The sequence below is a fragment of the Caloenas nicobarica genome, chromosome 5 (genome assembly GCF_036013445.1).
Source record: "Caloenas nicobarica isolate bCalNic1 chromosome 5, bCalNic1.hap1, whole genome shotgun sequence".
Taxonomy (NCBI): Eukaryota; Metazoa; Chordata; class Aves; order Columbiformes; family Columbidae; genus Caloenas; species Caloenas nicobarica.
Genome location: NC_088249.1, coordinates 4,447,542 through 4,469,966, shown reverse-complemented (window position 1 = coordinate 4,469,966; position 22,425 = coordinate 4,447,542). Strand labels below are relative to the sequence as shown.

Genomic DNA, 22,425 nt, shown 5'->3' with positions numbered 1-22,425 from the left:
ACAGTGTCCCCCAGGCCCCAGAGGACACACAGAGGCACACGGAGCGGTGCCTCTCGCTTGGTCCCTGCCCCGCCAGAGCTCCCAGCAAGAGTATCTGGGCCAACGAGAAATTCGCCACCGTGGCCGTGAGAGTGAGAGGGGAAAGCAGGGTGAAAATGCTCTTTGTCATCACCGGCTGCTGCGCTGGGGAGACCATCGAGAGGGGAACGCTGCCATTCCTGGCAGAGGGCTGCTGCAGAGGGTGTTCCCTTCCCTTTCCGTGCCCTGCATTCTCCCCTCTTTTTGCTTCCTGGAAGACACCGTCGCCTGCCAGCAGCTGTGACCTCCGCAAACACAGCTCTGTGCAGGGAGACCTCTTTCAGCGTCCGTGGAGCAAGAGTCCACGAATCCGACGCCGCATCTCCTCAAACTCAAGCCGTGCCTTCTCATGGGCGTTAGGATTCTGCGCCAGGTGCTGGAAGATGTTGAGCGGTTCAGCCGTTCGCAGATCCAGGGGCAAGATGATCTCCTCAGGCACGTTCTCATTGGCGATGAAGAAGTGGTTCAGGCATCTCTTCTTCAGGCAGCTCTGCAGGTACCCCATGATGTCCTCCAGCCGCTCCAACAAAATACCCTCGCGCCAGTGTGACAGGGGCTTGGTGGTCAGCAGGTGCATCACAGCTGTCTTCAAGGCATAGGCGGAAAAGTCTCTGCCCGCCAGGTTGCGGTCGCAGAGCTGCAGGCATCTGAGGTGGAAGCTGTCGGGCTGTGCCTGGCTGGCGATATGCCGGAAGAACTTCATCTCTGCCACAGCGTAGGTCTCTGGCCACAAGGTCCTTGAGGTGTAGGCAGCCTCTATGTACTGGCCACTCAGGAAGATGTCAGAGTCGCCTTCCCGCACCCCGAACACCAACTCGATTAAGAACCTTTTCTCCCAGCCTCGCAGGACCCGGAATTTGCAGGAGCGCTCGGAGGGCAGTGGCATTAGGCGGTACGCGGCTGACTCAGGCAGATCCTTCCAGAAACCTCTCACCATCTTCTGGAACCACTCAGCAGTTTTCTGCACATCCAGGTAGGAGCCAGTGCAGAGGTCCCGTAGGATGCTGGGGCCCTCATTCCTCCTCTGCTCCTCCTTGGGGTCGTGGAGGAAGCAACGTGTCTCTCGCGCCGGCTGCTCCGTCTCACAGGTACACACCAACTCCACACGGACGCGGAAGTTCCTCCCGGGCCACATGGAGCATGGCTCCAGGTGGAAGATGTGTCCACGGGGGGGCTTCAGGGGCACAAGCAGGCAGTAGGGGATGTCTTCTTCATGGGGACTCCAACCTTCGAAGGCGCTGCCCACCTCAATGGCTTTTTCCAGCACTGGGTACCAAGTATCGAAGAAGACCTTGTTGAAGAGAACGATGAATTTTCCCACCAGTTTCTTCACAGCCTTGCAAGGTCTGTCCCGGTTCTGAACTCGCCTCTCTATGGCATCCTCCAAATACCTTCCTGGGTCATTTGCATCATCATTCCCTTCTTCGTCTTCCTCCTCCTCCACGTCCCTGTCGGAGCTCTCCTCTTGTGTCTCTGCCTCACGGCTCCGTTTCCTGAGCCACCAGCAGAGCCCGAAAAGCAGGACCAGGACTCCAGCAACGGCCCAGCACTGCCAGTGCTGCAAGGCAGAGAGGAGCAGGGATGCCCAGGCAAAGCCGCTCTGCTCCTGCTTTGTCTGCTCCTGGCTCATCTCCTCTACCTCCTGCCACAGCCGAGTCATCTCCCGGCTCAGCATCTCCGCACGCTGCTCCATGCGCTCGCGCGTCTCCTCATCCGGCTCATAGCCGACCGACTGCACGTTCAGGGTAAGAATTTGCCAAACCCCGAAGAAAATCTCCATGATAGCCATGGCCTGCAGGAGAAGGGAGAGAAGGGGCTCAGTGGGGCTGGGTGGGAGGAAGGGGGCTGGCGGGGCAGGGGCGCGGGGCTGGGGGCCGCAGGGAGCAGGGGCAGGTAGGAGCGGGGCCGAGGCAGCTGGGAGGCAGCAAGGGCTGCCCCAGCCCCGGCGGCGGCGGCGGCTCCGTGCCCTGGCCAAGGTGCTCCCGCGAGCGGCCGGGCCCTCCATGCAGGGTGAGAACCCACCCCTGGGGGCCGCGTTTCTGCCCCGGCCCCCGTCCAGCCCGGCCTCCCCCCGCCTGCGCACTCACCGCTGGCCCAGGCCGAACTGGGGCAGCGCTGCCGCTGGTGCCCCTCGTATACCGCCCCGCGGGGACTCGTCCCTTCTGATGTCACAGGCGCCAGAGCGCGTCACAGGCACGCCCGCCGGCCAGCCCTGCCCGTGCGCCCCACTCACAGCTGCCCCGGCGTCCCGGTGAAGGCTGGGCCAGAGTTCATGCTCTTCACGGGCCCTTGCGTGGCGCTTCGCGTTGGGTTTGTTGTCCTCTGCCTGCCCATGGCAATCTCATAATCATAGAACATCCTGGGATTGGAAGGTGCGCACAGGGACCATCTAGGCCAACCTCTGACTCTGCACCGGGCAGGCTTCAAGATAAATCACACGGTCGTAGAATCATCTCAGTTGGTAAAGAGCTTTTAGATCATCGAGTCTACGAGAGGCTGGAGAGCAGCTGAACAGAAAGAGATGTGGGGGTTTGGGTTGGTGGGAACCTGAAGGTGAGTCACCAGCGCGTCCTGGCAGCCCAAAGGGCCAAGCGTGCCCTGGGGCACACCAAGCACGGCATCGCCAGCCGGGCGAGGGAGGAGATTGTCCCGCTGCACACTGCGCTGGTGCGGCCCCACCTGGAGCACTGTGCGCGGTTCTGGGCGCCACAGGAGAAGAAGGACGTCAAACTCTGAGTGTGTCCAGAGGAGGGCGACCAGGATGGTGCAAGGCCTTGAGGGCAAGACTTCTTTCTGGGGAGTGGCTGAGGTCACTTGGCTTGTTCAGCCTGGAGAAGAGAAGGCTGAGGGCTGACCTCATTGCAGTCTACAGCTTCCTTGTGGCAGCTGCACATCCCCTGAGGGGATCCGGAGCCTTCAGTAGGACGCTTGGTGGCTCTTCAGCACCTACTGTGCCCCTTTGTGCCCCACTGTGCCTGTGTCCACGTACACACCTCGGATGGTGCTGACAGTCACGTCCTCCCCACACCTGGGGGCAGGGTGACTTCACCTCCCCCTGGCTGAGGGGGCAGGAGGGGTGGGACCCTCGGTCAGTTGACAGGGTCCTCAACAAAAGCACGTTCCCGGAGAAGCTGAGAAGCTTCTGGACCATGTTGTAATGCCCCCAGCCAGATCTGACCAGGCTATAAAATGGGGTCCCTGTCAAAGCCCCCCTTGGAGTGGCCTTCTCGAAGCAGCGGCTCTGTGAACTGGAGGCCTCCCCTTAGACTGGGACGCTGTCCAAGGAGACTTCCCACGACTGAGAGCGCCTCACCTCCTCACCTGGATGAGCGGTTGTTTTTCTCTGCTGGATATACCCTTGAGCGAGTCCTTGCCTAAACCAGGCAAGTGAATATTTCTTCTGGGTGCCCTTGAGCGAGAGGCGTCTAGTTTGGTTTCTGGTGAGTGTATGCATGCACACCGTGGATTTTCATGATTCCTTGTAGTCACACGCCAATAATCTCCTCAGCGGATATCCGAGCCTGTCTTTTATGTAGTCAAAGTGCTAAGTAATTTGTATAAACCCAGGTTCCAGTATAAGTTGGGGAACGGCCTGTTGGAGAGCAGCGCAGGGGAAAGGGACCTGGGGGTCCTGGGGACAGCAGGGTGACCATGAGCCAGCAGTGGGCCCTTGTGGCCAGGAAGGCCAATGGGACCTGGGGTGTATTAGAAGGGGGGTGGTCAGTAGGTCAGAGAGGTTCTCCTGCCCCTCTACTCTGCCCTGGTGAGACCGCATCTGGAATATCGTGTCCAGTTCTGGGCCCCTCGGCTCCAGAAGGACAGGGAACTGCTGGAGAGAGTCCAGCGCAGCCACAAAGATGCTGAAGGGAGTGGAGCATCTCCCGTGTGAGGAAAGGCTGAGGGAGCTGGGGCTCTTGAGCTTGGAGGAGAGGAGACTGAGGGGTGAGCTCATTCATGGTGATCAGTATGGAAAGGGTGAGTGTCAGGAGGATGGAGCCAGGCTCTTCTCGGTGACAAGCAACGACAGGACAAGAGGCAATGGGTACAAACTGGAACACAGGAGGTTCCACTTAAATATGCGAAGAAACTTCTTCACAGTGAGGGTGCCAGAGCCTGGAACAGGCTGCCCAGGGAGGTTGCGGAGTCTCCTTGAGACATTCACAACCCGCCTGGACACCTTCCTGCGTAACCTCATCTGGGTGTCCCTGCTCCAGCACGGGGATTGGACTAGATGACCTTTCGAGGTCCCTGCCAATCCCTTAATTTCTGTGATTCTGTGATTCGGTTTCTGGTCTGTTTATTGGCTACACATTCCAACTGGAACAAAGTCTGCTTAGGAACTTATTGCCTGCATAAAATTGACATTTGGAGTGCCTCCATGACACTGCCTCAGGGGTGTGGGGGACTCCGGTGGGTCCGTGGATTCCCTGACAGAGGGTATGGGAACAGAGATCAGCCTTGAAGATATTAAGGTTTACCCGTGAGAAAGATCCGAGTAAAGGAGTATCCGAAGATATTAAGGTGTACCCGTGAGAAAGAAGGGATGTACCCGTGAGAGAGAAGGGGGTAAAAGAGTAACATTGATGACAGCAAAATTAGCCAACGAGATGTTACTACTGCAACTTGTAACCAACAGTAAAAAGACACATGAATTGGGAAAACTGTATAAGAGTGCACTTGTGGCAATAAATGGTATCTACTTGCGCCTCAGAAGAACGTGGCCTAGGTCGTTTGTCCGTCTCAACCGCAACACAGGGGAAATTCAGATGGGACATTGCAAAGAAGTTCTTCCCTGGGTGAGTGGTTGGCCGCTGGAACTGGCTCCCCAAGGAAAGGACACGGCACCAAGGCTGTCCGAGTCCAAGGAGTGTCTGGAGGACAATCTTAGTTACATGGTTTAATGTTAGGTAGTCCTGCAAGGACCTGGGGGTTGGACCCGGTGATCCTTATGTGTCCCTTCCAACTCGAGATATTCTGTGATTCCATGATAATAACCGGAGAGCCGTGCAAGGCCAGGATGTTTCCTGGTAACGCAAGGTGCAGGGTGGCAGGACAGTTCCTGAAAAGGCAGGTCTGCCGGCAGACCAGGGAAGAGTGAATGAATTCTTTACCTTGCCCTGCCCGGGCATGTAGCTCTTGCTTTACGTACTAAGCTGCCTTAGCTCAACGCACAAGTTTTCCCACTTTTACCCTTCAGATTCTCTCCACCGTGCCACTGGAGGAAAGGGCTTGAGCAGCTGCGTGATGCCAAGCTGCCTGCTGGGATGAACCCGCAACACCTGGGAAGCCAAAGCCAAGCGAATCATGAAATCAGAGCCCACCACTTCAGCTCTTCTGCAGAACGCTCCCTGATTCTGCAGCAGCTCAGCAGTGTATTGGCTTAGTGCGGCAAGGTCTCGGTTGCCAGGGATTACAGGGGTGTCTTCTGTGAGAAGCTGCACCCTGTGCCAGTGTTCCCCGAGAAAGTGATGCACAGACACTCACGGATGCAGCATTTGTTCAAACACAACTTTTATTGGCAACTCTACACAAAGTAAAGCTCCCGGAAGGAATGGGCCCTCTCAAAGTCAGGGGTGCGGTCGCTGTCCGGGCGGTAACAGAGTCCCTGTCACAAGCCTCCTCGCGATGGCCTCTTCAGCTGCATCGGGTCCCTCTCCCCAGCGTGTGCTTTTGCTGGGGAGGAAAGGCGCGGCACCAGTTCCCGCTGCCGACTGATCAGCGTGTTCCCCGTGTCCAGCGTGCTGGGTTCTGTGGCACCAGCTCCCCGGGGACTGTCTGGGGTGGGCACAGTGTCCCCCAGGCCCCAGAGGACACACAGAGGCACACGGAGCGGTGCCTCTCGCTTGGTCCCTGCCCCGCCAGAGCTCCCAGCAAGAGTATCTGGGCCAACGAGAAATTCGCCACCGTGGCCGTGAGAGTGAGAGGGGAAAGCAGGGTGAAAATGCTCTTTGTCATCACCGGCTGCTGCGCTGGGGAGACCATCGAGAGGGGAACGCTGCCATTCCTGGCAGAGGGCTGCTGCAGAGGGTGTTCCCTTCCCTTTCCGTGCCCTGCATTCTCCCCTCTTTTTGCTTCCTGGAAGACACCGTCGCCTGCCAGCAGCTGTGACCTCCGCAAACACAGCTCTGTGCAGGGAGACCTCTTTCAGCGTCCGTGGAGCAAGAGTCCACGAATCCGACGCCGCATCTCCTCAAACTCAAGCCGTGCCTTCTCATGGGCGTTAGGATTCTGCGCCAGGTGCTGGAAGATGTTGAGCGGTTCAGCCGTTCGCAGATCCAGGGGCAAGATGATCTCCTCAGGCACGTTCTCATTGGCGATGAAGAAGTGGTTCAGGCATCTCTTCTTCAGGCAGCTCTGCAGGTACCCCATGATGTCCTCCAGCCGCTCCAACAAAATACCCTCGCGCCAGTGTGACAGGGGCTTGGTGGTCAGCAGGTGCATCACAGCTGTCTTCAAGGCATAGGCGGAAAAGTCTCTGCCCGCCAGGTTGCGGTCGCAGAGCTGCAGGCATCTGAGGTGGAAGCTGTCGGGCTGTGCCTGGCTGGCGATATGCCGGAAGAACTTCATCTCTGCCACAGCGTAGGTCTCTGGCCACAAGGTCCTTGAGGTGTAGGCAGCCTCTATGTACTGGCCACTCAGGAAGATGTCAGAGTCGCCTTCCCGCACCCCGAACACCAACTCGATTAAGAACCTTTTCTCCCAGCCTCGCAGGACCCGGAATTTGCAGGAGCGCTCGGAGGGCAGTGGCATTAGGCGGTACGCGGCTGACTCAGGCAGATCCTTCCAGAAACCTCTCACCATCTTCTGGAACCACTCAGCAGTTTTCTGCACATCCAGGTAGGAGCCAGTGCAGAGGTCCCGTAGGATGCTGGGGCCCTCATTCCTCCTCTGCTCCTCCTTGGGGTCGTGGAGGAAGCAACGTGTCTCTCGCGCCGGCTGCTCCGTCTCACAGGTACACACCAACTCCACACGGACGCGGAAGTTCCTCCCGGGCCACATGGAGCATGGCTCCAGGTGGAAGATGTGTCCACGGGGGGGCTTCAGGGGCACAAGCAGGCAGTAGGGGATGTCTTCTTCATGGGGACTCCAACCTTCGAAGGCGCTGCCCACCTCAATGGCTTTTTCCAGCACTGGGTACCAAGTATCGAAGAAGACCTTGTTGAAGAGAACGATGAATTTTCCCACCAGTTTCTTCACAGCCTTGCAAGGTCTGTCCCGGTTCTGAACTCGCCTCTCTATGGCATCCTCCAAATACCTTCCTGGGTCATTTGCATCATCATTCCCTTCTTCGTCTTCCTCCTCCTCCACGTCCCTGTCGGAGCTCTCCTCTTGTGTCTCTGCCTCACGGCTCCGTTTCCTGAGCCACCAGCAGAGCCCGAAAAGCAGCACCAGGACTCCAGCAACGGCCCAGCACTGCCAGTGCTGCAAGGCAGAGAGGAGCAGGGATGCCCAGGCAAAGCCGCTCTGCTCCTGCTTTGTCTGCGCCTGGCTCATCTCCTCTACCTCCTGCCACAGCCGAGTCATCTCCCGGCTCAGCATCTCCGCACGCTGCTCCATGCGCTCGCGCGTCTCCTCATCCGGCTCATAGCCGACCGACTGCACGTTCAGGGTAAGAATTTGCCAAACCCCGAAGAAAATCTCCATGATAGCCATGGCCTGCAGGAGAAGGGAGAGAAGGGGCTCAGTGGGGCTGGGTGGGAGGAAGGGGGCTGGCGGGGCAGGGGCGCGGGGCTGGGGGCCGCAGGGAGCAGGGGCAGGTAGGAGCGGGGCCGAGGCAGCTGGGAGGCAGCAAGGGCTGCCCCAGCCCCGGCGGCGGCGGCGGCTCCGTGCCCTGGCCAAGGTGCTCCCGCGAGCGGCCGGGCCCTCCATGCAGGGTGAGAACCCACCCCCGGGGGCCGCGTTTCTGCCCCGGCCCCCGTCCAGCCCGGCCTCCCCCCGCCTGCGCACTCACCGCTGGCCCAGGCCGAACTGGGGCAGCGCTGCCGCTGGTGCCCCTCGTATACCGCCCCGCGGGGACTCGTCCCTTCTGATGTCACAGGCGCCAGAGCGCGTCACAGGCACGCCCGCCGGCCAGCCCTGCCCGTGCGCCCCACTCACAGCTGCCCCGGCGTCCCGGTGAAGGCTGGGCCAGAGTTCATGCTCTTCACGGGCCCTTGCGTGGCGCTTCGCGTTGGGTTTGTTGTCCTCTGCCTGCCCATGGCAATCTCATAATCATAGAACATCCTGGGATTGGAAGGTGCGCGCAGGGACCATCTAGGCCAACCTCTGACTCTGCACCGGGCAGGCTTCAAGATAAATCACACGGTCGTAGAATCATCTCAGTTGGTAAAGAGCTTTTAGATCATCGAGTCTACGAGAGGCTGGAGAGCAACCGAACAGAAAGAGATGTGGGGGTTTGGGTTGGTGGGAACCTGAAGATGAGTCACCAGCGCGTCCTGGCAGCCCAAAGGGCCAAGCGTGCCCTGGGGCACACCAAGCACGGCATCGCCAGCCGGGCGAGGGAGGAGATTGTCCCGCTGCACACTGCGCTGGTGCGGCCCCACCTGGAGCACTGTGTGCGGTTCTGGGCGCCACAGGAGAAGAAGGACGTCAAACTCTGAGTGTGTCCAGAGGAGGGCGACCAGGATGGTGCAAGGCCTTGAGGGCAAGACTTCTTTCTGGGGAGTGGCTGAGGTCACTTGGCTTGTTCAGCCTGGAGAAGAGAAGGCTGAGGGCTGACCTCATTGCAGTCTACAGCTTCCTTGTGGCAGCTGCACATCCCCTGAGGGGATCCGGAGCCTTCAGTAGGACGCTTGGTGGCTCTTCAGCACCTGCTGTGCCCCTTTGTGCCCCACTGTGCCTGTGTCCACGTACACACCTCGGATGCTGCTGACAGTCACGTCCTCCCCACACCCGTGGGCAGGGTGACTTCACCTCCCCCTGGCTGAGGGGGCAGGAGGGGTGGGACCCTCGGTCAGTTGACAGGGTCCTCAACAAAAGCACGTTCCCGGAGAAGCTGAGAAGCTTCTGGACCATGTTGTAATGCCCCCAGCCAGATCTGACCAGGCTATAAAATGGGGTCCCTGTCAAAGCCCCGCTTGGAGTGGCCTTCTCGAAGCAGCGGCTCTGTGAACTGGAGGCCTCCCCTTAGACTGGGACGCTGTCCAAGGAGACTTCCCACGACTGAGAGCGCCTCACCTCCTCACCTGGATGAGCGGTTGTTTTTCTCTGCTGGATATACCCTTGAGCGAGTCCTTGCCTAAACCAGGCAAGTGAATATTTCTTCTGGGTGCCCTTGAGCGAGAGGCGTCTAGTTTGGTTTCTGGTGAGTGTATGCATGCACACCGTGGATTTTCATGATTCCTTGTAGTCACACGCCAATAATCTCCTCAGCGGATATCCGAGCCTGTCTTTTATGTAGTCAAAGTGCTAAGTAATTTGTATAAACCCAGGTTCCAGTATAAGTTGGGGAACGGCCTGTTGGAGAGCAGCGCAGGGGAAAGGGACCTGGGGGTCCTGGGGACAGCAGGGTGACCATGAGCCAGCAGTGGGCCCTTGTGGCCAGGAAGGCCAATGGGACCTGGGGTGTATTAGAAGGGGGGTGGTCAGTAGGTCAGAGAGGTTCTCCTGCCCCTCTACTCTGCCCTGGTGAGACCGCATCTGGAATATCGTGTCCAGTTCTGGGCCCCTCGGCTCCAGAAGGACAGGGAACTGCTGGAGAGAGTCCAGCGCGGCCACAAAGATGCTGAAGGGAGTGGAGCATCTCCCGTGTGAGGAAAGGCTGAGGGAGCTGGGGCTCTTGAGCTTGGAGGAGAGGAGACTGAGGGGTGAGCTCATTCATGGTGATCAGTATGGAAAGGGTGAGCGTCAGGAGGATGGAGCCAGGCTCTTCTCGGTGACAAGCAACGACAGGACAAGAGGCAATGGGTACAAACTGGAACACAGGAGGTTCCACTTAAATATGCGAAGAAACTTCTTCACAGTGAGGGTGCCAGAGCCTGGAACAGGCTGCCCAGGGAGGTTGCGGAGTCTCCTTGAGACATTCACAACCCGCCTGGACACCTTCCTGCGTAACCTCATCTGGGTGTTCCTGCTCCAGCACGGGGATTGGACTAGATGACCTTTCGAGGTCCCTGCCAATCCCTTAATTTCTGTGATTCTGTGATTCGGTTTCTGGTCTGTTTATTGGCTACACATTCCAACTGGAATAAAGTCTGCTTAGGAACTTATTGCCTGCATAAAATTGACATTTGGAGTGCCTCCATGACACTGCCTCAGGGGTGTGGGGGACTCCGGTGGGTCCGTGGATTCCCTGACAGAGGGTATGGGAACAGAGATCAGCCTTGAAGATATTAAGGTTTACCCGTGAGAAAGATCCGAGTAAAGGAGTATCCGAAGATATTAAGGTGTACCCGTGAGAAAGAAGGGATGTACCCGTGAGAGAGAAGGGGGTAAAAGAGTAACATTGATGACAGCAAAATTAGCCAACGAGATGTTACTACTGCAACTTGTAACCAACAGTAAAAAGACACATGAATTGGGAAAACTGTATAAGAGTGCACTTGTGGCAATAAAGGGTATCTACTTGCGCCTCAGAAGAACGTGGCCTAGGTCGTTTGTCCGTCTCAACCGCAACACAGGGGAAATTCAGATGGGACATTGCAAAGAAGTTCTTCCCTGGGTGAGTGGTTGGCCGCTGGAACTGGCTCCCCAAGGAAAGGACACGGCACCAAGGCTGTCCGAGTCCAAGGAGTGTCTGGAGGACAATCTTAGTTACATGGTTTAATGTTAGGTAGTCCTGCAAGGACCTGGGGGTTGGACCCGGTGATCCTTATGTGTCCCTTCCAACTCGAGATATTCTGTGATTCCATGATAATAACCGGAGAGCCGTGCAAGGCCAGGATGTTTCCTGGTAACGCAAGGTGCAGGGTGGCAGGACAGTTCCTGAAAAGGCAGGTCTGCCGGCAGACCAGGGAAGAGTGAATGAATTCTTTACCTTGCCCTGCCCGGGCATGTAGCTCTTGCTTTACGTACTAAGCTGCCTTAGCTCAACGCACAAGTTTTCCCACTTTTACCCTTCAGATTCTCTCCACCGTGCCACTGGAGGAAAGGGCTTGAGCAGCTGCGTGATGCCAAGCTGCCTGCTGGGATGAACCCGCAACACCTGGGAAGCCAAAGCCAAGCGAATCATGAAATCAGAGCCCACCACTTCAGCTCTTCTGCAGAACGCTCCCTGATTCTGCAGCAGCTCAGCAGTGTATTGGCTTAGTGCGGCAAGGTCTCGGTTCCCAGGGATTACAGGGGTGTCTTCTGTGAGAAGCTGCACCCTGTGCCAGTGTTCCCCGAGAAAGTGATGCACAGACACTCACGGATGCAGCATTTGTTCAAACACAACTTTTATTGGCAACTCTACACAAAGTAAAGCTCCCGGAAGGAATGGGCCCTCTCAAAGTCAGGGGTGCGGTCGCTGTCCGGGCGGTGACAGAGTCCCTGTCACAAGCCTCCTCGCGATGGCCTCTTCAGCTGCATCGGGTCCCTCTCCCCAGCGTGTGCTTTTGCTGGGGAGGAAAGGCGCGGCACCAGTTCCCGCTGCCGACTGATCAGCGTGTTCCCCGTGTCCAGCGTGCTGGGTTCTGTGGCACCAGCTCCCCGGGGACTGCCTGGGGTGGGCACAGTGTCCCCCAGGCCCCAGAGGACACACAGAGGCACACGGAGCGGTGCCTCTCGCTTGGTCCCTGCCCCGCCAGAGCTCCCAGCAAGAGTATCTGGGCCAACGAGAAATCGCCACCGTGGCCGTGAGAGTGAGAGGGGAAAGCAGGGTGAAAATGCTCTTTGTCATCACCGGCTGCTGCGCTGGGGAGACCATCGAGAGGGGAACGCTGCCATTCCTGGCAGAGGGCTGCTGCAGAGGGTGTTCCCTTCCCTTTCCGTGCCCTGCATTCTCCCCTCTTTTTGCTTCCTGGAAGACACCGTCGCCTGCCAGCAGCTGTGACCTCCGCAAACACAGCTCTGTGCAGGGAGACCTCTTTCAGCGTCCGTGGAGCAAGAGTCCACGAATCCGACGCCGCATCTCCTCAAACTCAAGCCGTGCCTTCTCATGGGCGTTAGGATTCTGCGCCAGGTGCTGGAAGATGTTGAGCGGTTCAGCCGTTCGCAGATCCAGGGGCAAGATGATCTCCTCAGGCACGTTCTCATTGGCGATGAAGAAGTGGTTCAGGCATCTCTTCTTCAGGCAGCTCTGCAGGTACCCCATGATGTCCTCCAGCCGCTCCAACAAAATACCCTCGCGCCAGTGTGACAGGGGCTTGGTGGTCAGCAGGTGCATCACAGCTGTCTTCAAGGCATAGGCGGAAAAGTCTCTGCCCGCCAGGTTGCGGTCGCAGAGCTGCAGGCATCTGAGGTGGAAGCTGTCGGGCTGTGCCTGGCTGGCGATATGCCGGAAGAACTTCATCTCTGCCACAGCGTAGGTCTCTGGCCACAAGGTCCTTGAGGTGTAGGCAGCCTCTATGTACTGGCCACTCAGGAAGATGTCAGAGTCGCCTTCCCGCACCCCGAACACCAACTCGATTAAGAACCTTTTCTCCCAGCCTCGCAGGACCCGGAATTTGCAGGAGCGCTCGGAGGGCAGTGGCATTAGGCGGTACGCGGCTGACTCAGGCAGATCCTTCCAGAAACCTCTCACCATCTTCTGGAACCACTCAGCAGTTTTCTGCACATCCAGGTAGGAGCCAGTGCAGAGGTCCCGTAGGATGCTGGGGCCCTCATTCCTCCTCTGCTCCTCCTTGGGGTCGTGGAGGAAGCAACGTGTCTCTCGCGCCGGCTGCTCCGTCTCACAGGTACACACCAACTCCACACGGACGCGGAAGTTCCTCCCGGGCCACATGGAGCATGGCTCCAGGTGGAAGATGTGTCCACGGGGGGGCTTCAGGGGCACAAGCAGGCAGTAGGGGATGTCTTCTTCATGGGGACTCCAACCTTCGAAGGCGCTGCCCACCTCAATGGCTTTTTCCAGCACTGGGTACCAAGTATCGAAGAAGACCTTGTTGAAGAGAACGATGAATTTTCCCACCAGTTTCTTCACAGCCTTGCAAGGTCTGTCCCGGTTCTGAACTCGCCTCTCTATGGCATCCTCCAAATACCTTCCTGGGTCATTTGCATCATCATTCCCTTCTTCGTCTTCCTCCTCCTCCACGTCCCTGTCGGAGCTCTCCTCTTGTGTCTCTGCCTCACGGCTCCGTTTCCTGAGCCACCAGCAGAGCCCGAAAAGCAGGACCAGGACTCCAGCAACGGCCCAGCACTGCCAGTGCTGCAAGGCAGAGAGGAGCAGGGATGCCCAGGCAAAGCCGCTCTGCTCCTGCTTTGTCTTCTCCTGGCTCATCTCCTCTACCTCCTGCCACAGCCGAGTCATCTCCCGGCTCAGCATCTCCGCACGCTGCTCCATGCGCTCGCGCGTCTCCTCATCCGGCTCATAGCCGACCGACTGCACGTTCAGGGTAAGAATTTGCCAAACCCCGAAGAAAATCTCCATGATAGCCATGGCCTGCAGGAGAAGGGAGAGAAGGGGCTCAGTGGGGCTGGGTGGGAGGAAGGGGGCTGGCGGGGCAGGGGCGCGGGGCTGGGGGCCGCAGGGAGCAGGGGCAGGTAGGAGCGGGGCCGAGGCAGCTGGGAGGCAGCAAGGGCTGCCCCAGCCCCGGCGGCGGCGGCGGCTCCGTGCCCTGGCCAAGGTGCTCCCGCGAGCGGCCGGGCCCTCCATGCAGGGTGAGAACCCACCCCCGGGGGCCGCGTTTCTGCCCCGGCCCCCGTCCAGCCCGGCCTCCCCCCGCCTGCGCACTCACCGCTGGCCCAGGCCGAACTGGGGCAGCGCTGCCGCTGGTGCCCCTCGTATACCGCCCCGCGGGGACTCGTCCCTTCTGATGTCACAGGCGCCAGAGCGCGTCACAGGCACGCCCGCCGGCCAGCCCTGCCCGTGCGCCCCACTCACAGCTGCCCCGGCGTCCCGGTGAAGGCTGGGCCAGAGTTCATGCTCTTCACGGGCCCTTGCGTGGCGCTTCGCGTTGGGTTTGTTGTCCTCTGCCTGCCCATGGCAATCTCATAATCATAGAACATCCTGGGATTGGAAGGTGCGCGCAGGGACCATCTAGGCCAACCTCTGACTCTGCACCGGGCAGGCTTCAAGATAAATCACACGGTCGTAGAATCATCTCAGTTGGTAAAGAGCTTTTAGATCATCGAGTCTACGAGAGGCTGGAGAGCAGCCGAACAGAAAGAGATGTGGGGGTTTGGGTTGGTGGGAACCTGAAGATGAGTCACCAGCGCGTCCTGGCAGCCCAAAGGGCCAAGCGTGCCCTGGGGCACACCAAGCACGGCATCGCCAGCCGGGCGAGGGAGGAGATTGTCCCGCTGCACACTGCGCTGGTGCGGCCCCACCTGGAGCACTGTGTGCGGTTCTGGGCGCCACAGGAGAAGAAGGACGTCAAACTCTGAGTGTGTCCAGAGGAGGGCGACCAGGATGGTGCAAGGCCTTGAGGGCAAGACTTCTTTCTGGGGAGTGGCTGAGGTCACTTGGCTTGTTCAGCCTGGAGAAGAGAAGGCTGAGGGCTGACCTCATTGCAGTCTACAGCTTCCTTGTGGCAGCTGCACATCCCCTGAGGGGATCCGGAGCCTTCAGTAGGACGCTTGGTGGCTCTTCAGCACCTGCTGTGCCCCTTTGTGCCCCACTGTGCCTGTGTCCACGTACACACCTCGGATGCTGCTGACAGTCACGTCCTCCCCACACCCGTGGGCAGGGTGACTTCACCTCCCCCTGGCTGAGGGGGCAGGAGGGGTGGGACCCTCGGTCAGTTGACAGGGTCCTCAACAAAAGCACGTTCCCGGAGAAGCTGAGAAGCTTCTGGACCATGTTGTAATGCCCCCAGCCAGATCTGACCAGGCTATAAAATGGGGTCCCTGTCAAAGCCCCGCTTGGAGTGGCCTTCTCGAAGCAGCGGCTCTGTGAACTGGAGGCCTCCCCTTAGACTGGGACGCTGTCCAAGGAGACTTCCCACGACTGAGAGCGCCTCACCTCCTCACCTGGATGAGCGGTTGTTTTTCTCTGCTGGATATACCCTTGAGCGAGTCCTTGCCTAAACCAGGCAAGTGAATATTTCTTCTGGGTGCCCTTGAGCGAGAGGCGTCTAGTTTGGTTTCTGGTGAGTGTATGCATGCACACCGTGGATTTTCATGATTCCTTGTAGTCACACGCCAATAATCTCCTCAGCGGATATCCGAGCCTGTCTTTTATGTAGTCAAAGTGCTAAGTAATTTGTATAAACCCAGGTTCCAGTATAAGTTGGGGAACGGCCTGTTGGAGAGCAGCGCAGGGGAAAGGGACCTGGGGGTCCTGGGGACAGCAGGGTGACCATGAGCCAGCAGTGGGCCCTTGTGGCCAGGAAGGCCAATGGGACCTGGGGTGTATTAGAAGGGGGGTGGTCAGTAGGTCAGAGAGGTTCTCCTGCCCCTCTACTCTGCCCTGGTGAGACCGCATCTGGAATATCGTGTCCAGTTCTGGGCCCCTCGGCTCCAGAAGGACAGGGAACTGCTGGAGAGAGTCCAGCGCGGCCACAAAGATGCTGAAGGGAGTGGAGCATCTCCCGTGTGAGGAAAGGCTGAGGGAGCTGGGGCTCTTGAGCTTGGAGGAGAGGAGACTGAGGGGTGAGCTCATTCATGGTGATCAGTATGGAAAGGGTGAGCGTCAGGAGGATGGAGCCAGGCTCTTCTCGGTGACAAGCAACGACAGGACAAGAGGCAATGGGTACAAACTGGAACACAGGAGGTTCCACTTAAATATGCGAAGAAACTTCTTCACAGTGAGGGTGCCAGAGCCTGGAACAGGCTGCCCAGGGAGGTTGCGGAGTCTCCTTGAGACATTCACAACCCGCCTGGACACCTTCCTGCGTAACCTCATCTGGGTGTTCCTGCTCCAGCACGGGGATTGGACTAGATGACCTTTCGAGGTCCCTGCCAATCCCTTAATTTCTGTGATTCTGTGATTCGGTTTCTGGTCTGTTTATTGGCTACACATTCCAACTGGAATAAAGTCTGCTTAGGAACTTATTGCCTGCATAAAATTGACATTTGGAGTGCCTCCATGACACTGCCTCAGGGGTGTGGGGGACTCCGGTGGGTCCGTGGATTCCCTGACAGAGGGTATGGGAACAGAGATCAGCCTTGAAGATATTAAGGTTTACCCGTGAGAAAGATCCGAGTAAAGGAGTATCCGAAGATATTAAGGTGTACCCGTGAGAAAGAAGGGATGTACCCGTGAGAGAGAAGGGGGTAAAAGAGTAACATTGATGACAGCAAAATTAGCCAACGAGATGTTACTACTGCAACTTGTAACCAACAGTAAAAAGACACATGAATTGGGAAAACTGTATAAGAGTGCACTTGTGGCAATAAAGGGTATCTACTTGCGCCTCAGAAGAACGTGGCCTAGGTCGTTTGTCCGTCTCAACCGCAACACAGGGGAAATTCAGATGGGACATTGCAAAGAAGTTCTTCCCTGGGTGAGTGGTTGGCCGCTGGAACTGGCTCCCCAAGGAAAGGACACGGCACCAAGGCTGTCCGAGTCCAAGGAGTGTCTGGAGGACAATCTTAGTTACATGGTTTAATGTTAGGTAGTCCTGCAAGGACCTGGGGGTTGGACCCGGTGATCCTTATGTGTCCCTTCCAACTCGAGATATTCTGTGATTCCATGATAATAACCGGAGAGCCGTGCAAGGCCAGGATGTTTCCTGGTAACGCAAGGTGCAGGGTGGCAGGACAGTTCCTGAAAAGGCAGGTCTGCCGGCAGACCAGGGAAGAGTGAATGAATTCTTTACCTTGCCCTGCCCGGGCATGTAGCTCTTGCTTTACGTACTAAGCTGCCTTAGCTCAACGCACAAGTTTTCCCACTTTTACCCTTCAGATTCTCTCCACCGTGCCACTGGAGGAAAGGGCTTGAGCAGCTGCGTGATGCCAAGCTGCCTGCTGGGATGAACCCGCAACACCTGGGAAGCCAAAGCCAAGCGAATCATGAAATCAGAGCCCACCACTTCAGCTCTTCTGCAGAACGCTCCCTGATTCTGCAGCAGCTCAGCAGTGTATTGGCTTAGTGCGGCAAGGTCTCGGTTCCCAGGGATTACAGGGGTGTCTTCTGTGAGAAGCTGCACCCTGTGCCAGTGTTCCCCGAGAAAGTGATGCACAGACACTCACGGATGCAGCATTTGTTCAAACACAACTTTTATTGGCAACTCTACACAAAGTAAAGCTCCCGGAAGGAATGGGCCCTCTCAAAGTCAGGGGTGCGGTCGCTGTCCGGGCGGTGACAGAGTCCCTGTCACAAGCCTCCTCGCGATGGCCTCTTCAGCTGCATCGGGTCCCTCTCCCCAGCGTGTGCTTTTGCTGGGGAGGAAAGGCGCGGCACCAGTTCCCGCTGCCGACTGATCAGCGTGTTCCCCGTGTCCAGCGTGCTGGGTTCTGTGGCACCAGCTCCCCGGGGACTGCCTGGGGTGGGCACAGTGTCCCCCAGGCCCCAGAGGACACACAGAGGCACACGGAGCGGTGCCTCTCGCTTGGTCCCTGCCCCGCCAGAGCTCCCAGCAAGAGTATCTGGGCCAACGAGAAATCGCCACCGTGGCCGTGAGAGTGAGAGGGGAAAGCAGGGTGAAAATGCTCTTTGTCATCACCGGCTGCTGCGCTGGGGAGACCATCGAGAGGGGAACGCTGCCATTCCTGGCAGAGGGCTGCTGCAGAGGGTGTTCCCTTCCCTTTCCGTGCCCTGCATTCTCCCCTCTTTTTGCTTCCTGGAAGACACCGTCGCCTGCCAGCAGCTGTGACCTCCGCAAACACAGCTCTGTGCAGGGAGACCTCTTTCAGCGTCCGTGGAGCAAGAGTCCACGAATCCGACGCCGCATCTCCTCAAACTCAAGCCGTGCCTTCTCATGGGCGTTAGGATTCTGCGCCAGGTGCTGGAAGATGTTGAGCGGTTCAGCCGTTCGCAGATCCAGGGGCAAGATGATCTCCTCAGGCACGTTCTCATTGGCGATGAAGAAGTGGTTCAGGCATCTCTTCTTCAGGCAGCTCTGCAGGTACCCCATGATGTCCTCCAGCCGCTCCAACAAAATACCCTCGCGCCAGTGTGACAGGGGCTTGGTGGTCAGCAGGTGCATCACAGCTGTCTTCAAGGCATAGGCGGAAAAGTCTCTGCCCGCCAGGTTGCGGTCGCAGAGCTGCAGGCATCTGAGGTGGAAGCTGTCGGGCTGTGCCTGGCTGGCGATATGCCGGAAGAACTTCATCTCTGCCACAGCGTAGGTCTCTGGCCACAAGGTCCTTGAGGTGTAGGCAGCCTCTATGTACTGGCCACTCAGGAAGATGTCAGAGTCGCCTTCCCGCACCCCGAACACCAACTCGATTAAGAACCTTTTCTCCCAGCCTCGCAGGACCCGGAATTTGCAGGAGCGCTCGGAGGGCAGTGGCATTAGGCGGTACGCGGCTGACTCAGGCAGATCCTTCCAGAAACCTCTCACCATCTTCTGGAACCACTCAGCAGTTTTCTGCACATCCAGGTAGGAGCCAGTGCAGAGGTCCCGTAGGATGCTGGGGCCCTCATTCCTCCTCTGCTCCTCCTTGGGGTCGTGGAGGAAGCAACGTGTCTCTCGCGCCGGCTGCTCCGTCTCACAGGTACACACCAACTCCACACGGACGCGGAAGTTCCTCCCGGGCCACATGGAGCATGGCTCCAGGTGGAAGATGTGTCCACGGGGGGGCTTCAGGGGCACAAGCAGGCAGTAGGGGATGTCTTCTTCATGGGGACTCCAACCTTCGAAGGCGCTGCCCACCTCAATGGCTTTTTCCAGCACTGGGTACCAAGTATCGAAGAAGACCTTGTTGAAGAGAACGATGAATTTTCCCACCAGTTTCTTCACAGCCTTGCAAGGTCTGTCCCGGTTCTGAACTCGCCTCTCTATGGCATCCTCCAAATACCTTCCTGGGTCATTTGCATCATCATTCCCTTCTTCGTCTTCCTCCTCCTCCACGTCCCTGTCGGAGCTCTCCTCTTGTGTCTCTGCCTCACGGCTCCGTTTCCTGAGCCACCAGCAGAGCCCGAAAAGCAGGACCAGGACTCCAGCAACGGCCCAGCACTGCCAGTGCTGCAAGGCAGAGAGGAGCAGGGATGCCCAGGCAAAGCCGCTCTGCTCCTGCTTTGTCTTCTCCTGGCTCATCTCCTCTACCTCCTGCCACAGCCGAGTCATCTCCCGGCTCAGCATCTCCGCACGCTGCTCCATGCGCTCGCGCGTCTCCTCATCCGGCTCATAGCCGACCGACTGCACGTTCAGGGTAAGAATTTGCCAAACCCCGAAGAAAATCTCCATGATAGCCATGGCCTGCAGGAGAAGGGAGAGAAGGGGCTCAGTGGGGCTGGGTGGGAGGAAGGGGGCTGGCGGGGCAGGGGCGCGGGGCTGGGGGCCGCAGGGAGCAGGGGCAGGTAGGAGCGGGGCCGAGGCAGCTGGGAGGCAGCAAGGGCTGCCCCAGCCCCGGCGGCGGCGGCGGCTCCGTGCCCTGGCCAAGGTGCTCCCGCGAGCGGCCGGGCCCTCCATGCAGGGTGAGAACCCACCCCCGGGGGCCGCGTTTCTGCCCCGGCCCCCGTCCAGCCCGGCCTCCCCCCGCCTGCGCACTCACCGCTGGCCCAGGCCGAACTGGGGCAGCGCTGCCGCTGGTGCCCCTCGTATACCGCCCCGCGGGGACTCGTCCCTTCTGATGTCACAGGCGCCAGAGCGCGTCACAGGCACGCCCGCCGGCCAGCCCTGCCCGTGCGCCCCACTCACAGCTGCCCCGGCGTCCCGGTGAAGGCTGGGCCAGAGTTCATGCTCTTCACGGGCCCTTGCGTGGCGCTTCGCGTTGGGTTTGTTGTCCTCTGCCTGCCCATGGCAATCTCATAATCATAGAACATCCTGGGATTGGAAGGTGCGCGCAGGGACCATCTAGGCCAACCTCTGACTCTGCACCGGGCAGGCTTCAAGATAAATCACACGGTCGTAGAATCATCTCAGTTGGTAAAGAGCTTTTAGATCATCGAGTCTACGAGAGGCTGGAGAGCAGCCGAACAGAAAGAGATGTGGGGGTTTGGGTTGGTGGGAACCTGAAGATGAGTCACCAGCGCGTCCTGGCAGCCCAAAGGGCCAAGCGTGCCCTGGGGCACACCAAGCACGGCATCGCCAGCCGGGCGAGGGAGGAGATTGTCCCGCTGCACACTGCGCTGGTGCGGCCCCACCTGGAGCACTGTGCGCGGTTCTGGGCGCCACAGGAGAAGAAGGACGTCAAACTCTGAGTGTGTCCAGAGGAGGGCGACCAGGATGGTGCAAGGCCTTGAGGGCAAGACTTCTTTCTGGGGAGTGGCTGAGGTCACTTGGCTTGTTCAGCCTGGAGAAGAGAAGGCTGAGGGCTGACCTCATTGCAGTCTACAGCTTCCTTGTGGCAGCTGCACATCCCCTGAGGGGATCCGGAGCCTTCAGTAGGACGCTTGGTGGCTCTTCAGCACCTGCTGTGCCCCTTTGTGCCCCACTGTGCCTGTGTCCACGTACACACCTCGGATGGTGCTGACAGTCACGTCCTCCCCACACCTGGGGGCAGGGTGACTTCACCTCCCCCTGGCTGAGGGGGCAGGAGGGGTGGGACCCTCGGTCAGTTGACAGGGTCCTCAACAAAAGCACGTTCCCGGAGAAGCTGAGAAGCTTCTGGACCATGTTGTAATGCCCCCAGCCAGATCTGACCAGGCTATAAAATGGGGTCCCTGTCAAAGCCCCGCTTGGAGTGGCCTTCTCGAAGCAGCGGCTCTGTGAACTGGAGGCCTCCCCTTAGACTGGGACGCTGTCCAAGGAGACTTCCCACGACTGAGAGCGCCTCACCTCCTCACCTGGATGAGCGGTTGTTTTCCTCTGCTGGATATACCCTTGAGCGAGTCCTTGCCTAAACCAGGCAAGTGAATATTTCTTCTGGGTGCCCTTGAGCGAGAGGCGTCTAGTTTGGTTTCTGGTGAGTGTATGCATGCACACCGTGGATTTTCATGATTCCTTGTAGTCACACGCCAATAATCTCCTCAGCGGATATCCGAGCCTGTCTTTTATGTAGTCAAAGTGCTAAGTAATTTGTATAAACCCAGGTTCCAGTATAAGTTGGGGAACGGCCTGTTGGAGAGCAGCGCAGGGGAAAGGGACCTGGGGGTCCTGGGGACAGCAGGGTGACCATGAGCCAGCAGTGGGCCCTTGTGGCCAGGAAGGCCAATGGGACCTGGGGTGTATTAGAAGGGGGGTGGTCAGTAGGTCAGAGAGGTTCTCCTGCCCCTCTACTCTGCCCTGGTGAGACCGCATCTGGAATATCGTGTCCAGTTCTGGGCCCCTCGGCTCCAGAAGGACAGGGAACTGCTGGAGAGAGTCCAGCGCAGCCACAAAGATGCTGAAGGGAGTGGAGCATCTCCCGTGTGAGGAAAGGCTGAGGGAGCTGGGGCTCTTGAGCTTGGAGGAGAGGAGACTGAGGGGTGAGCTCATTCATGGTGATCAGTATGGAAAGGGTGAGCGTCAGGAGGATGGAGCCAGGCTCTTCTCAGTGACAAGCAACGACAGGACAAGAGGCAATGGGTACAAACTGGAACACAGGAGGTTCCACTTAAATATGCGAAGAAACTTCTTCACAGTGAGGGTGCCAGAGCCTGGAACAGGCTGCCCAGGGAGGTTGCGGAGTCTCCTTGAGACATTCACAACCCGCCTGGACACCTTCCTGCGTAACCTCATCTGGGTGTCCCTGCTCCAGCACGGGGATTGGACTAGATGACCTTTCGAGGTCCCTGCCAATCCCTTAATTTCTGTGATTCTGTGATTCGGTTTCTGGTCTGTTTATTGGCTACACATTCCAACTGGAACAAAGTCTGCTTAGGAACTTATTGCCTGCATAAAATTGACATTTGGAGTGCCTCCATGACACTGCCTCAGGGGTGTGGGGGACTCCGGTGGGTCCGTGGATTCCCTGACAGAGGGTATGGGAACAGAGATCAGCCTTGAAGATATTAAGGTTTACCCGTGAGAAAGATCCGAGTAAAGGAGTATCCGAAGATATTAAGGTGTACCCGTGAGAAAGAAGGGATGTACCCGTGAGAGAGAAGGGGGTAAAAGAGTAACATTGATGACAGCAAAATTAGCCAACGAGATGTTACTACTGCAACTTGTAACCAACAGTAAAAAGACACATGAATTGGGAAAACTGTATAAGAGTGCACTTGTGGCAATAAATGGTATCTACTTGCGCCTCAGAAGAACGTGGCCTAGGTCGTTTGTCCGTCTCAACCGCAACACAGGG

General features: G+C 58.1%; 4 protein-coding genes across 4 annotated transcripts; all 4 read right to left on the bottom strand.

Annotated features, from left to right (window-relative positions):
* Positions 1-358: 358 nt before the first annotated feature.
* On the bottom strand, positions 359-1,867 carry LOC135989916 (inositol 1,4,5-trisphosphate receptor-interacting protein-like 1). Its single transcript, XM_065637013.1, has one exon. It carries the CDS (start codon positions 1,865-1,867, stop codon positions 359-361), a length of 1,509 nt encoding a protein of 502 aa, XP_065493085.1.
* A 4,355-nt stretch (positions 1,868-6,222) lies between these two features.
* Positions 6,223-7,731, bottom strand: LOC135989079 (inositol 1,4,5-trisphosphate receptor-interacting protein-like 1). The gene has a single exon (XM_065635624.1). It carries the CDS (start codon positions 7,729-7,731, stop codon positions 6,223-6,225), a length of 1,509 nt encoding a protein of 502 aa, XP_065491696.1.
* Positions 7,732-12,085: 4,354 nt separating this feature from the next.
* Positions 12,086-13,810, bottom strand: LOC135989793 (inositol 1,4,5-trisphosphate receptor-interacting protein-like 1). Its single transcript, XM_065636854.1, has one exon. It carries the CDS (start codon positions 13,808-13,810, stop codon positions 12,086-12,088), a length of 1,725 nt encoding a protein of 574 aa, XP_065492926.1.
* A 4,138-nt stretch (positions 13,811-17,948) lies between these two features.
* On the bottom strand, positions 17,949-19,673 carry LOC135989774 (inositol 1,4,5-trisphosphate receptor-interacting protein-like 1). The gene has a single exon (XM_065636820.1). The coding sequence runs from the start codon at positions 19,671-19,673 to the stop codon at positions 17,949-17,951; it is 1,725 nt and encodes a 574-aa protein (XP_065492892.1).
* Between the last annotated feature and the right edge of the window lie 2,752 nt (positions 19,674-22,425).